The following is a 16332-nucleotide window of genomic DNA, read 5'->3' as shown; positions in this document are numbered from 1 at the left end:
GACACCAAAATCCATTTTTCATTCATCAAATCGGCAACATTTTAAAAGAACAAAAATATAAACACTTATTTAGCAAGAGTACATGGAATGGGGACCCTCACGTGGCCATAGGGAGAGGGCAATCCTGGTCAGTCTTTTGGGAAGTCAACTGGAAGAATCTATTTAAACTGAAATTGTAAACAATCTTCTTTTCTCAGCAGTGATAAGTATTTATTTAGAAGCTGCTGGGCGGAACACTTTTTAAAATATATTTAGTCGCTAATCGCGGTTTCTTCAGGAGGACGGGCTCCATCAGAGCTGCTCCTCCATAAAGCCGGTCAGTAGTATTTCAGCTGCTCAGCTCAGAGGCCAAGCCGCAGCGTGCCACGCCGCCCACTTCAGCCTCAGCCGCTCGGCAGTCACAGCTGTCCAACCCCGAAGTCAGCCAAGTTGGCTGGTCCCTCTCCCGGAAGCAGCAGACGTTTCAGTCCTTACTTCTCTAAAGACTAAGGCTGATTCAATTAGCAAAATTCTGCTCAAAGCACCCAAGACAACCGACAAAGTTTCAAAGGAATGACTTTTCATTCACTCATTCATTCATTCAGACCTATCTTTTCTAAGTTAGTTTACACCTTCTACTGGGGGACGCAAGCATTGCCTTAGGCAAGAGAAAAAACACAGAAGTGTGTGTTTTCAGATTCCAATTCCCTGGGTCCTTCTGTGCGGTTAGCCCAGGGGCCAGGGAGGCCCGAGGTGCGCTGGCCCACATAGGAGCGCCTTTTGGCAGAGCCGGGTCTCCCGGGTCTCCAGCCCCTACAGGTTTCTCACACAGGTGCCAGCCCTCACAGGAGTACTGAATCTGTCCATCTGCACGCATCCTATCAGCACCTTGCTTTGGTGAGCGCTGTTCGATGTCCCAGGGAAAACACATGGAAGGCTTTTAAAGCCTTTCTGACGTGGCCCAGAAAATCACGTTTTGTCAACAATGCACTCAACCTGAACCTCAAAAGGTTTCAGAATCAGAAACTACGTGGCTCAGGCGGGATGAATGATGTTTAATGCACACTTACGCTCCTTCTGGCCTGCCTACCCCGAAGACTTGTGCACATACACAAATACACCCAAAGAAAACACTGCTTTTAAAAGTGTACAAACAAGAAAGCCTGAATGTCCACCTAGACACTGACTAAACAAATTTCGATACAACCATAAATGCAATATTAGACAGGCATCAAAAAGAATGAAGTTCATCGCAATTACCATTTAAAATGAAAAAAATTGCAAAACCATGTATTTGAAGTAAAGACAAAAACACACTCCATGTTTCTGTAGGAACATGAAAGCAAAATTCAGGTGGTGCTTACACAACACTGTGAAATACCAGTGGATTGTACACTTTAAAATAGTCGGTTAATTTCATGTTATATGATTTTCACCTCATTAAAAAGGCAGGAGAACCCACAATGAACAGGATTAGCTGCAGCTCCCTCCAGAAGGGAAACCAGACAGGGACTGGGGAGGGACAAGGGGTGACTTAATTCATCTAGTAAATAAATAGATAAATTTAAAGGTTTAAAGATTTCACAATGAGAATATAAGAAAAAGAATAGAAAGAAAGGAAATGTGGGGTGGGGGTTAACTTATGATTGTGAAGAGTTACCCATATTTTGAGTAAATATGCCCATGTAACAAATTCATGCGGTGTGACCTCAACCACGCAATAAGAGTGAAAAGCCTCTGGGTGTAGGTTATGGGTGATTTTAATTTTCTTCCTTGCACACCTCTGTGGTTTTCAAAAGTTCTTTGATAAATGTTTTACTCAAATAATTAGAAACTAATTTTTTCAATGGTAACAAATTAGCATTGGGTCTACAAACCACTGCTATAATCTAAAAGAGCAAGGGGCATGATAAGAATAGAAGCTCAAAGCAAATAACAGTATAGTAACTTGTTTACTCCACCAAAATACTCAAGACCGATTTAAGCAGGAAGTGGGATGAGTTTCCAGAAGCTGCCACCAAAGCTACCACGGCTGACCTTCCCTCTGAAGACACAGCAACCACACAGCTGGGTTCAGGCCCACCATCCTCCATGCTGTCAGAACAAGTGGCTGCATTGTTGGTGATGCAGACGTAGCTGGGGGACAGCAGCAAACACTGCCACAGACAGGCGGCGACCTGTGAGCACCACGACTCCACCAGGTACCGTTTGTGGAACGTGCTTTTACTCTGAGAAAGGTGTTGTGCTCAACTCAGCAACGGCACACTTCAAAATGCAGCCTCAAAACCCGATACACGGCATGCCAGGTGCGGAGTCCCGGCCCTGGGAGAGCACTCAGAGGACACAGCGTCTCGGGGAGGGCGCCCTGCAGGCGAGATGCCTGGGGCCAGGTCCAAGCTCCATCACTTACCAGCAAGTGTCTGAAGCTGGCTGAACCTCAGTTTACTGGTCTGTACAATGAGGGTGACAACTGTCCAGCAGGGCTGCTATGAGGGTCAGTGAGGTCATGGGTACAGAGCGCAGGAGGCAGAGTGAGCGCTCAGCGATGCTGGTCTCTACAGCACCCACACGATCCAGAAACTGTTACAGAGGAAACGCTCACATTGATTCTGCCACCCCCTTCCCCTCACTGTATTCCCACACTGCTCTATCAACGCTAAGGAGGTCGGTAACACTACAGCAGCCAAAACCCAAAGGTCTAGAAACGAGGATGAGACGCCGAAATAGAAATAACTGTCAGTCCAGGTATCATCCTTCATCATGTCAAAGTCACCATTTGAGAAGTATGAACTGGGCATCCTCGTGCGCAGGGCACAGCCAGGAACACAGGGATAGACAGACAGCGCCCCGCCCTCCTGCACTGTTCTGTCCAGACCCTGTCCACCTGCCCGAGCATGTCCTCTGGCTCTGCCAAGCACTCCAGTGCTCAGATTAAACAGACAAGGTACCAAGGGCTTGGAAACAAGGCGACACATTTCAAGTCGAGGACTCCCAGCCTCCCTACGTGTTCCCTTAAGGCAAACAGTGATCACAGCAGCCGCGGAGCCCCGAGCCTGGAGGGGCACATCGGTCACACGGTGGCCCCCAGAAGGGCCTCTGTAGCTGTGTTCTCCCCAGGGGCCCAGCAGCGAGGCCGACTCAGTCTGGCCCAGGTGTTGATCAGAGCTGGGAACATGGGCAGGCCTGGGCCCTCTGTGGTCAAGCTGGCGCACCGGGGTCCCAAGGGCCTCCTCTGCCGGTCAGCAGGGCCAAGGTTGCCCCGCGAGACCTTCCACCGTGCCTGCCGCCCTCCCAAACAAGGCTGGTGTGCCATGTGCCCCCCAGAAGCTGCACACTCCCGGTAAGCTGCCCCTGCGGTCACGGACTCTCACCCACAACAGAGACCAGAGACAACACGTCCCTGCCTCAAGCATCACCGCCTCCCACCCTGACTCCCTGGGCGCCTGGCATCTGCGCCCCTAGGAAAAGAAGGAGCGTCTGCAGGTGACTGCACAGCCCACAGGTCCAGTTCAGGACGAGGTTTCTCCTGCTTACTCCAAGTTCAAATTTATGGAATTCCAAACACTCCCAGGTACAAAAAGACCAACCACATCAGATGTAAGTTGAGAGAGGAGGAACAAAGCTAATTTTTGGTGCATCTCTTAAACTTTTAAAGGATAACTTTGAGTTCGAGTCTACAGTAGAAACAGTGCAGACACTGAGGCCTATAAGACAAGGTTGATGAAAAGAAAAGGAAATATCTAATATTTGGACGTGAACTCTTTTTCTAACTTTTAAAAGAGCAAGACTTACGTTTCTGACTCCTATCCCTCGAGTAAATCCTTGAGGCCGGGCCACGGGCAGCGGAGTACGCGGTGAGCGCGCCTTTGCGCTCAGAAAGGAGGCTGCAGTCGCTGCAGGTGTAGCCGTTGCTCCCTGCTGCTTCTACGGCCCCTGCGGCCACATCGCCGTTTCCCTGAATGGCAGCTTTATTCCCACCTGAAGTTTGCAAGAAGGAGATGGAACCTGCTTATTACAATCTGCAAACACCTAACTAAAACCTCCATCTTGAAAAATGTGGGGAAGAAAAGGATGAAATTACCTTTAAGCTCTCCGTCATCGTCAAGACCTAAAACACACACATATTTTTGCTGTTGAGCTCAAATTATTAAAACAGAACAAAATACACAAACTCAAAAGTAAAGGTTACAATGGTTAATAAATCAGTATCATGGCACTGGTCAAGATTGACTTCCTACAACGCCTAGAACTAACAGAAATGTCTCCAGGTACATGCAGATGCTTGCTTTCAATTCCAGGTGAAAGCACAGCTCTGGAGAAAATACCTTCCCACACGCTCTGTTCTCACGCACTCTCACACTGTCTACACACACACACGCTGTGCACAGAAGAACAGGCAGGAACCTCAGCACCAGCACACTCGCCTCCTCTGCTGCCCGCGGGCTACTTTGCTAGTGAGCGAAACAGAATACGAGCTCCAGGGCTTCCCAGCTCAGCACATGAGGTTTCTGGAACTAATCTAATCTTTAATTCTTCTCAGAAGGGCCAACCGGAACATCAAGGGGACACAAGCAGCTTTGCGGCCCCTCAAAGCCATGGCCCCTGTGGCCATCGAGTCCCCCACAGGGAGGACCGGGGTCACGCTGCTGCCTTAGTCAATACAGGTCACAAGCCACATCGTTTCCTAGGGTCAATTCACCTACACTAGATGCTTTCCAGTGAGACAAAAACTGCTGTCTGGAACTTGAAATCGTGCTGGTGAGTTTACCAGTGACTTTGCTTAAACACCCCACAAAAGTCATGCATTTAGACACACAGAGTGCATCAGACTGCCCTGGCCACTCCACTCCATCTTCCACATCGCGACACACAATCGGCAGCTGGAAGCAGTTTCCCTGTGTTTCCCATCTCAGTCCAGAGGAAGGCCTCCAAACTTCCTGGGGCTCCTTCCCCCCAGTAAGGGGAAAAGGGACAACCTGGCCATGACACCCCTTCTTCCCAGAAGAACCGGAGAAATCACTGGAGATGACTCACCCCAGAAGTGGTCCACTTTGGTCTGCTCGCGGATCAGAGACTCGTCCAGCACAGGAGGCCGCAGACAAGCCGCAGCCCGCATGGCACTGGAGCCGCTCTGGCTGACAGCCAAGGACAGGACCTTCCTCGAGGTGTGGTTGATACTAAATGCCGGCTTGTGTGCACTGCTGTGCTGCTTTGCTAGTCTAAAAAGGAAGGAGAAAGGAGCAAGTCTACAGACTTTTTCTAGTATATACAAATGATTACATTTTACCAACACAAAATCTTTGCCTGAGAATGAATATACTACTGTTAAGGCAACGTGTTCTTATGCCCTTTCTGCTGTAATGAGACATCTGTTAATCTAAAAAAGGAATTGTTAAGCTGGGCTCAAGAACTCCTCCTAAAATTGTACACACAAAGTAGTTCTCAGATTATTTGGGGCCTCATGACCCAAAAGTGGTTCAAACTAAAAATAACCTAAGAATAAAAATGACCTATATTTTGAAATTATATGATTTATAGATTTAGTGTCCCCCCCACCATTTAAAACAAGTAACTGCATCCACAGGCACATTCCGCACTGTTTCTCAGTCACTAGTAAAGGTGGAACAGCATCAGGTACAGCGAGGAGAGGCTGTCGCCAAAATCCTTCCTGTACTGGATCTACCACAAGGATGGAGACAAAGCCCTTGAAGACCCTCCCCACTGAGGGAGCGAGAAGTGAGCAAAAGGCAGGGAGCAGAGACAGGAAGGCCCCCATGAGCAGATGCACCGGGAAACCTGGTTCCAGCGTTGCTCAGGGACAGAGAACCAGCCTGTTACAGCCGTGGTTCCCATAGCAGTACCTGCATGAACACCCCAAACCAGGATATCCAAGAACCTCACTGCAAATGAACCCCAGGAGGCCGCTGGGCGTGCAGTGTGTGAGTGTGAACCACAGATGGGGAGGTGACGCCACAGACACCAGCGCCCAGCCTTGCTGTCAGGCCAGTGTCCCATCACCTCTCAACAGCCACCATCCCACTCCCAAGAGTGGACCACTCAGGCAGGAAGCTCGTCACTCTTACATGAGTGATGTTAAAGGAAAGCTGTTACTTTTATTCTTTATCTCTAAATGGCACAAAGATCCTGCACACTTTTGCCCCTTCTTGGGCACAAATAAGTGATGGGCACGTGGAGAGTTCAGAAATCAAGTGAATAGGACAATCATAAATACAGGTAAACATCTAAACTTCACGCCTGTATCTGTCAGTTCACACAGATTTTGTATACAGACTTAAAGCACTAACAACACAGACACCTGCAAGGCCACATGATGATGGGCAGGGCTCCTCCCTTAACTGCTGGTGGGGCCTGCTACGCAGATGAGCTGGGAACACTTGCCCCGAACGGGATGGGTGCCCGCATCCCTCTTTACACCAGCGCCAAACAACCCGCACACCCCAGCCCTGGTTTCAGCCTCATTCACAGTAAAGCTACGACCATGTGTGCAGTTGTGTGTGTACACACATATCTGTAAATTCGAGAGAGTGAAGTTTTACAGACCGAAACCTCATGTGTTTGGTTTTAACTGTTTTCGCTCACCTGGCCGCTCTGTCCCCAGCGGGGCCATCCTCAGCGGCTCGGGCTGTGGTGACCAGGCGCAAACTGCGGCGGGACATTCTTGGAGAATCAAATACAGGATCCAATTTGTGCTCAGTCTCGAAATCCAGAGCATCAGAAGAATAACTTGAACTAGAAGGAAAAAACCTCATCATAGATGAACACCGCTTACCACACCACTTTGAAAAACAAACAAATAACAGAACGTGCAACCTAGTATGAATTTTTAAAAACAGCACATGCCACAACTAAGAGTCTGCATGCTGCAACAAAGATCCCGCATGCCACAACTAAGACCTGGCGCAGCCAAAATAAATAAATAAATAAAATATATTTTTTTAAACGAGAAAAACAGCCATCACTATGTGAAGCCTTTCCGACAGAGCAAAAGCAAGCTGGCACCCAACTTGCTCAACAACTGATGCCCCTACATTTGCTCTGATCACAGCACATGTGAAATGAATCCCCCAGCTGCCTGGTGTTCAAGGCTACACCCGGCCCTGGGGAGCACGTGAGGACGTGCTAAATTCACGAGACTCCCCACCTAGGAATGAGATCAACGTTGTTAGAAAATCATAACCGTTTACTAGCAGACACCGTCTGATAAAGCAGTTAACAAGACAGTGACCACTACGTGACATTTAATCCGAGATCCCAGTAAGTCACTGAATGAATCAACGTAAGGAGAAAAGGAAAAGCCAGTGACTGAGCCACCAGCGCACTTTGCATTTAATTCATCATAAACCCAGAGACAAACTAGTACACAGAAAAGCCACTCCACTACCCTTCCACATTATTATCTTAAACCAAAACACAGATCCTTCTGTGCTGTCAGCAAGTTTTCCAAATCCAGAAACGTGAGTTGAGAACCTGTTCTGTGCCTCCTTGGGGGCGGGGATCCTACAGACAGTCCAGCAGCCGGGGCCACCAAACAGTGAGGACTCCGCACCTCCAGGAGGTGAGCTCACAACCCGACAGGAAGGAGGAAGGTGAGAGAGGGAGGGAGAGGCCACGACTGCCACAGGAAGCAAAGCAGGCCAAGAGAGGAACTGCAGCCCAAGGCACAGAAGGTGGGGCTGCAAGAGAACCTCGGTCCTGGCTTCAACCAAAGGGCCTTCGTGCGCATGCACGCTAGAGGACAGCCTGCACCCTGGAGGCCCTGGGCAGGCCCCGCTGTGGCAGAGAAGGGAGCTCCAAACCCCTCAGGTAGTTTATCCGCAGGAGGAGGTGGAGACGCTGGGGGCACATCCAGCAGGCAGTGGGAGGACAGACCCCGCTCAGGACAGCAGACCACTGGGCTAAGGGTCTGGAAATCCACGGTAACCAGGGGTATCTGAGTTAAAGTAAATGGGCTTAAGAACATTTCCGCGTTTTATTTTATATTATAAAAATATTTTCAGAATCAAATTCACCATAAACTTATCAGATATGACACTAGAAACTGTTCAATCAAACCCTCAGAAAGTTATTACAAATTGCTTCAAGTTGTCATATCCATTTGAGGCGTCACACATAACTTCAGGAAAAGGTCCTCCTCAACTTGAGAGGCTGGAGTGGGGCAAGACAGAGGCTGCCCTAACCCACACTGAGCAGCAAGGATGCTAAACTCTACCTAATTTTAGTATAAAATATGCTTACTTTTCTTCCAAGATTATTTTTAGTATTTTACATAACTACAATTCTCGTTTAAGAAAATTGTTATTTCAAGTCAGAATCTACCACGTAAGAATGGACCAGTACCCCTCCACCATCTTTCTCTTAACCTAAGTCATGGGTTTAGAGGACGGCCATTTATGAACTTGAACATCAAGAGAGGACAGTGCAGTTCAAGTCCACCGGCCTCTGTCAGGCCCCAGACCAGGTGTGTGTCTCGAGGAGCAACCTAGACAAATACGCAAACGTGCAGAAGGCAAGAAGCTGACGACGGCACCCAGACCTCTGTCTCCCACCCCCACACGCCCCAGAGGCTGCAACTCAGGGGACATGACAACGCTGCCAGTCTGGAGAGGGTCCTGGCTTTCCAACACAGGACCTCTAACACAATGCCCCTGCCGGCAGAAGGGTGTTCCAAATACCTGTTACTTTGATTAGAGAGGGCCCTGGGAAGAAGCCAGTATAGCGGCTGTTTGTAAGAGCAAATGAGGGAGTTCCCGGTGGCCTAGTGGTTAGGATTCCGTACTTTCACTGCCATGACCCCGGGTTCAATCCCTCGTTGGGGAACTGAGATCCTGCAAGCCGCGCAGCATGGCCAAAAAAAAGAAAAGAGCAAACGACTGGGAAATGTCCATTAATAAGGGGATGATGAAATAAACTAGGATACATGTACCTTATGTAATGCAGTGAGGCCGTTAGAAAACATAAAAGATCTATATATACTGTCACAGAAAGACCTCCAAGATATACTGTTAAATGAAAAAAGAAATACTCTATTATCATCCTATTCATGTTTTTAAATATATATATAACATAAAAGCACAGGGTTCAACCCATGGTCGGGGAACTAAGATCCAGCAAGCTGTGCAGCAATGCCAAAAACAAATAAATAAATTAAATATTCAATAATAAATAAAAGCACATATTACCAACACAGATGGTTAAGAGCTCAGAAAACACCTCCAAACCGGTAACAATAGTTACCTCTGGAGTTGAGAGGAGGTAGGACCATGTGTACTTTCACTTTGAGCTGGATAGTGCTCAGCTAAACAGAAGCTGCAGCAGTGTTCACAGCGGGGGAGAGAGAGGGATATAGGGAGTGAGGGAGTGGGGGAGGGAGGGAGGCGGGGACCAACAGTTCTGTGCTGAGTTCAGACCTGAATGTTGACAAGCGCCTCTGTCTGCACCTGAGGGGTGCCCACCCCACGACTCTGTGAGCGCTCCACCAGCGCCTGTGCCCTCCTGCCCTAGGCTGGGATCCCAACCATCATCTGTAACAGGTTCCTATAGACAGATGCACCCAGGGCCCAGCAGGTCCCGACTGCCTAGCAACATGTGTGACAGTCACCTGCCCCAGACTCTCTCCTCTCCCCTCCTTCTACCTTGGGTTCTCAACACCTGGTATTCTGACTAGTTGTTTTAAAAATATCATTATCTTTTAGAGATTTGCTTCAAAACAACCCACTGGGGAGGGGAGACCAAGTACTGGTAACTGCTGAAAATAAGTGAGAGGCGAAGGGGCTTATCATCACTATTCTCCAAACTTTCACACTGTTTGGCATTTTCCATAACAGAAAAACATCTTAAAGAAATGGCATGACCAGGATGCTGCAGGATCCTTTACGTGTTTACTAAAAGTGCTGAGGCTGCAGGCCAGCAGTGCTGGACATGGGGTGGTCAGCCAGGGGCTACCCAGGTGGTAATGAGACAGACGGTCAGAGTTGGGAGTTTAGCAGGTGGAAGGGGAGGGTCTGGAAGGACAAGGATATGAGGAGGACAATTTTGGGCCAGGCCAGGTGGCCAAGGGCTGCGGGGAAAGGCTGCAGGGAAACCCAGCCTCCAGGGACCATGAGTTGCTGCTGGAGCTGGACGGTAAACAGAGGCTTCACTGAAGGGTGGGGACGTAGAGACACACTGGCAGGAGAGGGAAGGGCAGGTAAGGACAGAGCCGCCTCAGCACTGCCACGTGAGGCCAGTCCACAGCTGGGCGTGCCCCCTCCAGACTGGGTGTCGGGTGGCTGGGACCCTCGGCAGGAGTTCTGCTCCTCGTGCTGCGGCGCCGGCCCATCACCGCTTCCTGGGCCTCTGTGGGCCCTCGGCACCCAGGACACCCTCGGGCTGCCATCATGGCCTGCTGATGGCCAGACCAGAACTGCCGCCCACATGGCTCCTGAGCCTGGGTCTCACACCCCCTCCCGCTGACTGGTGGTCCTGCTCCTGTGCCCACGCCAAGCCGTGACTGTCACGCTTGCCTCCTCCTTCATCCCCTTCCTCCAGGCAAGCACAAGGCCCCCAGCGTTCCCTCCCGAATCCCTCCCTCCCCACGCCCTGCCCAGCGCTGCAGTGAGTGGTCAGGGCCCCCGAACTCCTGCCGGTCTCTGACCAGCACCGCCCCACTCTCCATATCTGCATAACCCTGGTTCCACCCACCCCGCCCGGCTGAAACCCTTCGCTGCCCTCCCTGCCCCCCCCCCCACCGCCCTCAAACACAGGCCCACCTCCCAGCACAGCTCAGTCCGCCCGCCTTTCCCACTTCAGTTCTCATCCACTTCCGATCCAGCTGCACGCCTCACTGGACGAGGGTTGGGTTCTCTGTAGAGACCCAGACATAGGCAACTTTTAAAAACTGTATTTAAAATGGGTTATAATAAATAAATATAAAAACAAAATAAAATGGGTTATAAAAGCTAAAAATAAATTACCAGGAACTATTATTTTTTATGCTCCACAATACAGAATAAGGAGGAATTTTACTTGAGTTGGCCCATTCATTTTGTTCTAAAATACTACAGGACTTTTAACAAAAACAAAGTGTGTTACTACAGAAAGTGTGACATGATCTAAAATTGTGACTAAAAACTCAATCATTAAATATGAGATTTGACTAATGCTGTTAAGAAGCAGTTTTCTTAAAATATCTTCCAATTTTCTTTAAGTTTCAATTACATTTTTACCCTTTAGAAGATAAGCCATTGATAAAACTGACACTAGCATTTTCCTTGTGTGCTTCAAACGTCTTGCCGGGATGCAAAGGTTTTTCTATCTGCCAATCAAATCTTCACCAATCCAGGAATGTTTTCCCTTTGGCAGTAGCCCATAATTTTATAACACTTAAGTTTCGTCTCAATCATCCTTTCTATCAATACTTGGTAAACTAGAAAGGCAAAGAGCAAGTCAACAGCTTCTAAGACTCAAACTTCAAGGTTCAGCATCAAATCAGATACAAATAAAAACAGAAAACTCAGTGCATTTGACAGAAGTTGTGGTCTCGAAACCGTGGGCTTCATCAAAATTCTATTTATGATGGCTCCTCTCAAAGCCAAGTCACTTTCCAGGTTAGTTCTGTTAATTTTAAAATACTCAGCCATTAATATAAATCACAAAACCCCACCATAACCACACAGATGTGTTCTTGAGACCACAGCCACCTGGGTGGAGGCAAAAACAGTCATTCATGTGCAATGACTAATCACTGAGTCATCAGAAACTTTCGGTTTTCAAAACAACCTCATAATTTCCAAGTCAGTTTGGCAGTTTTGTAAAACCAGAGCATAACATAAAGTTCATAGATATTTTCACTTCCAACACAGAGCAGTTGGGTGCAAGTACCATAAAGCCCCCACTAACCCAAAGGCATTCAAGAACAGCCCAGGCAAGACAACGTAACACGCACGCGAGCAGCTCACCTGAGTGCATACGTGTAGCCAGTGTTCTCGGGCACACACTGGGGAGGAGTGTACATGTGGAGCCGAGAAAAGTCCATGTTCACGGTCTCAAAGCATACTGCAGAAGGCGGGAAAAGCAATGCAGTCTGTTAAAGGCTGGAACACACAGAGGAGCCCTGTCTGTGGTGGCCCAATGCAGACTGACTAGAGTCACCGTCAACACTTTGATTAAACAAGGCCAGTAAAGCAGGGCTGGTTTGGTTTTTTTTTTTTTTAAGCAAAGGAGACAAGTTTTCTCACGGGTGCAAGTCCAGAACACAGTTGTCATACTTAGTTCCCTAGGATTATAAATCTACAGAAGCAACAAGGGGAAATCCTAGATCAACTGACTTAAAATGATGAAAAGAACACAGAAAGTAACTCAGAATCCTTTCTAAAATGTACTTTTAAATTCCTGAAGGTGTCAAAATGTTCTCATTCTTCTGGAATAAATTTTTATTGTTATTAAGTAAAGCAGAACTGATTCTTGTTCCGTGGTCAAGAAACACTCCCATACTTTCCTAGACAGCAAAATTTTTACAAGCAGCTCAGAATCAGAAAACTGCAGGGTGAATAAGAGATAAGCTTAAGGCACTGTTAATACTTTTATTTTTCCCCAAAGGAAAACACAGATTATTTTTAAATTAAAAAGTTTTGAGCATATTGTTTTTCATGTTGTCACCTACATTTCTTTGGAATGACTCAAACTTTCCTCTGGCTAAAAATACACACACACACACACACACTTCAAAAAAAACCCCACACCCTCGTAGGAGTAATGTGAATCATAATCTGCTGTTGAAAGATCAAGGAAGATAAACCTAGACAAAAAATATTCAGGTATAAATGACTGATTTCTATAAACTAAGCCAAAAATACTTAAATTCACTCCATATTCTTCGAAACAGTTCATATATATATATATATATATATATTTTTTTTTTAGAGAAGATGTTGGAGGTAGGAGTTTATTAATTTTTTTTTTTTTTTTTTTTGCTGTGTTGGGTCTTCGTTTCTGTGCGAGGGCTTTCTCTAGCTGTGGCAAGCGGGGGCCACTCTTCATCGCGGTGCGCGGGCCTCACTATCGCGGCCTCTCGTTGCGGAGCACAGGCTCCGGACGCGCAGGCTCAGTAGCTGTGGCTCACGGGCCTAGTTGCTCTGCGGCATGTGGGATCCTCTCAGATCAGGGCTCGAACCCGTGTCCCCTGCATTAGCAGGCAGATTCTCAGCCACTGCGCCACCAGGGAAGCCCCAAATATTCTTTTAAAAATTAAGCACCCATAGAAATAAGGACCATTGTTTATATATAAAAACTTTACTGTGCCTACTAATTTCAACATTGCTCAGTTCCTCTCAGGGACCTGGCCTGCCAGCCCAGGTAGAACACACACTCAACAAGTACAATTCATTCTATTAATAGACACGTAAATCTCTTGCTGCAAATACTTACCTTTGAGAACGAGTCCATGTATTTGTTCAGTACCTGTTCACTTGCCTCGAGCTCCCCTCTGTCTCCTCCACCAGCACTGGAGCCCAGGTTCAAGGGCACATAGACTGAGGAACAGCACACGAGGGGCAGCCTCCTGGCTCACCTCTCCTCCCAGCTCCCCGCAGAACAGAGCCACACCCAGCAGCTGTGTAATAATGGCTTCTGACTGCGCTGTGGTTAGTAATGACTTACTAAGCAACCATAACAATACTAATACCCCAAAACTGCTCTCATCCTCTAGAGAAGATGTAACTGATTTTTACTTCCTAACTCTCAAAGTGATCTTTCACTTCCATGTTTTACTACATCCACATTACCAACCCCCGGTTAAAGCAGTTCTAACTGCTGCTAACTTCTACCAACTTCTCTACAACTCGTATTCAAGAATTTAAGACGGGGGCTTCCCTGGTGGTGCAGTGGTTAAGAATCTGCCTGCCAACGCAGGGGACACGGGTTCGATCCCTGGGCCAGGAAGATCCCAGACGGCATGGAGCAACTAAGCCCGTGCGCCACAACTACTGAGCCTGCCCTCTAGAGCCCACGAGCTACAACGACTGAAGCTCGCGCACCTAGAGCCGGTGCTCTGCAACAGGAGAAGCCACCGCAATGAGAAGTCTGCGCACCACAACAAAGTGTAGCTCCCACTCGCCGCAACTAGAGGAAGCCCGTGCACAGCAATGAAGACCCAACACAGCCAAAAATAAACAAACAAATAAATAAATTTATTTAAGAAAAAAAAAAGAATTCAAGATGTCTTTAGTGAACTGAGTATTTGGACCGGTTTACAGAAACTGGTTTACAGTGTTATAAACAAGTGAATGGCAGGTGCCCGAAAGCAGCATTTAATTTAAACATCATGAATATGACATGGAGACAATAGAGCGTCCAGCTAAGAACAGGGACTGACCCCTACAGATCTGGGCTCTGATCCCAGCTCTGCCCACAAGCTGACTGACTGCCCTGAGGCCAGCTCCTCGCACACAGGAAGCTCCATCTGTGAAGCAGGGTGGCAGCGGCGCTATTGGCAAGGCCACTGAAGGGATCCAAGGAGGTCCAGCCCAAGGAGGTCCAGCCCATGACTCAGCACAGAAGGAGCAGTTAGAGCCTGGTGAGGAGGACATGTGCAAGAACTAACAGCCTTTTTATTTCACTTGCATGTATGTATGTATGTATGTATTGGCTCTGTTGGGTCTTCCTTGCTGTGAGCAGGCTTTCTCTAGTTGCGGTGAGAGGGGGCTACTCTTTGTTGCAGTGCACGGGCTTCTCACTGCGGTGGCTTCTCTTGTTGCGGAGCACGGGCTCTAGGCACACGGGCTCAGTAGTTGTGGCTCGCGGGCTCTAGAGCACAGGCTCAGTAGTTGTGTCGCACTGGCTTAGTTGCTCTGCGGCATGTGGGATCTTCCTGGACCAGGGCTTGAACCCGTGTCCCCTGAATTGGCAGGCAGATTCTTAACCACTGTGCCACCAGGGAAGTCCCATGCAATGTGTTTTTTTTGTGTGTGTTTTTTTTTTTTGCGGTATGCGGGCCTCTCACTGTTGTAGCCTCTCCCGTTGCAGAGCACAGGCTCCGGACGCGCAGGCCCAGCGGCCATGGCTCACGGGCTCAGCTGCTCCACGGCATGTGGGATCTTGCCGGACCGGGGCACGAACACGTGTCCCCTGCATCAGCAGGCGGACTCTCAACCACTGCGCCACCAGGGACGCCCCAATGTATTTTTTTAATGCTTTCTTTTTTTTGGACATCTTTACTTCATACTTTTTTTATTTTTTAACTTATTTTTGGCTGCATTGGGTCTCTGTTGCTGCACACGGGCTTTCTCTAGTTGCTGTAAGTGATGGCTACTCTTCATTGCAGTGTGCATGCTTCTCATTGTGGTGGCTTCTCTTGTTGCAAAGCACGGGCTCTAGCATGCAGGCTTCAGTAGTTGTGACACGCAGGCTCAGTAGTTGTGGCTCACAGGCTTAGTTGCTCCGCAGCATGTGGGGATCTTCCCAAACCAGGGCTCAAACCCATGTCCCCTGCATTGACAGGTGGATTCTTAACCACTGCACCATGAGGGAAGTCCTAATGCTTCCTAATTTTTTTAAATTGAAGTATAGTTGATCTACAAGATTTCAGGTGTACGGCAAAGTGATTCAGTTATATATACATACAAACATATATATACACATATATATTCTTTTTCATTCTTTTCTGTTATAGGTTATTACAAAATATTGAATATATTGATAGTTCCCTGTGCTATACAAAGGTCCATGTTGTTTATCTATTACAGTCTTTTTACTTTTAAAAGTTACATCAATATGTTCTCACATTTTCATCTACCTAAAAGAGAGGTTAATTTCTAATGCATAACAAACGGTGTTTTCAAAAGCTGTCAGAGACACAGTGGACCACACTGTTCAACCTGGTTCTCCCAATCGATGAGACAGATAAAGCTGTGCGACACCACCCTAGTTGGGTTTAATGAAGGCCTTATACCACAATTTAAAAAGAAATTTAATTTCTTGTCTCTGAAATAAAATTCTATCAAAGAACCAAATGCAGCTACTGGCCATCACAAGCCTATCACAAGCAAGACAGGATTACAGGAGAGTGACCACGTGAAAGTCCTGCGGGTGACAACACAGAGACACGAGCTGAGTGGCAGGCACAGTGGTAGACTTTTGGCTAAATGTTTTATGAGAGGAGCTTCAAACGTAATAAAATGCCCAAAGATAACACCATCAAGAGAGCACCAGTGTGGACACACACAACTCTAGGAAGAGCAGGCCACGCGGCTCTGGAGGAAAGGCAGACAGGAGACAGGGCAGGGAGGCCAAGGCCCGTCACAGTCAGAGCTCAGTGGCTATGACAGTGGAAGGAAAGGGAGCATGCGATTGGATGCC

General features: G+C 47.8%; 1 protein-coding gene across 7 annotated transcripts in view; it reads right to left on the bottom strand.

Moving 5' to 3' along the window:
- Nucleotides 1-16332, bottom strand: part of SUN1 (Sad1 and UNC84 domain containing 1) — a 50192-nt gene that overhangs the window by 23222 nt on the left and 10638 nt on the right. For 6 of the 7 annotated variants that reach the window (XM_082669700.1, XM_082669702.1, XM_082669703.1 and 3 more), the window contains exons 2-6: nt 11937-12033; nt 6580-6729; nt 5014-5198; nt 4061-4087; nt 3772-3957 (exon numbers count right to left, since the gene is read on the bottom strand). In XM_082669700.1, coding sequence (XP_082525826.1) covers nt 3772-3957; nt 4061-4087; nt 5014-5198; nt 6580-6729; nt 11937-12013 — 625 coding nt within the window. In that variant the 5' untranslated portion in view covers nt 12014-12033. Of the gene's footprint in view, nt 1-3771; nt 3958-4060; nt 4088-5013; nt 5199-6579; nt 6730-11936; nt 12034-13404; nt 13764-16332 lie in introns of those variants that run through there. The other variant, XM_082669701.1, reaches the window with a different exon arrangement.

Source organism: Grampus griseus (genome assembly GCF_964374135.1).
Source record: "Grampus griseus genome assembly, chromosome: 14".
NCBI lineage: Eukaryota > Metazoa > Chordata > Mammalia > Artiodactyla > Delphinidae > Grampus > Grampus griseus.
The sequence above is the reverse complement of the archived record's forward strand: the minus strand, read 5'-3'. Positions and strand labels throughout refer to the sequence as shown.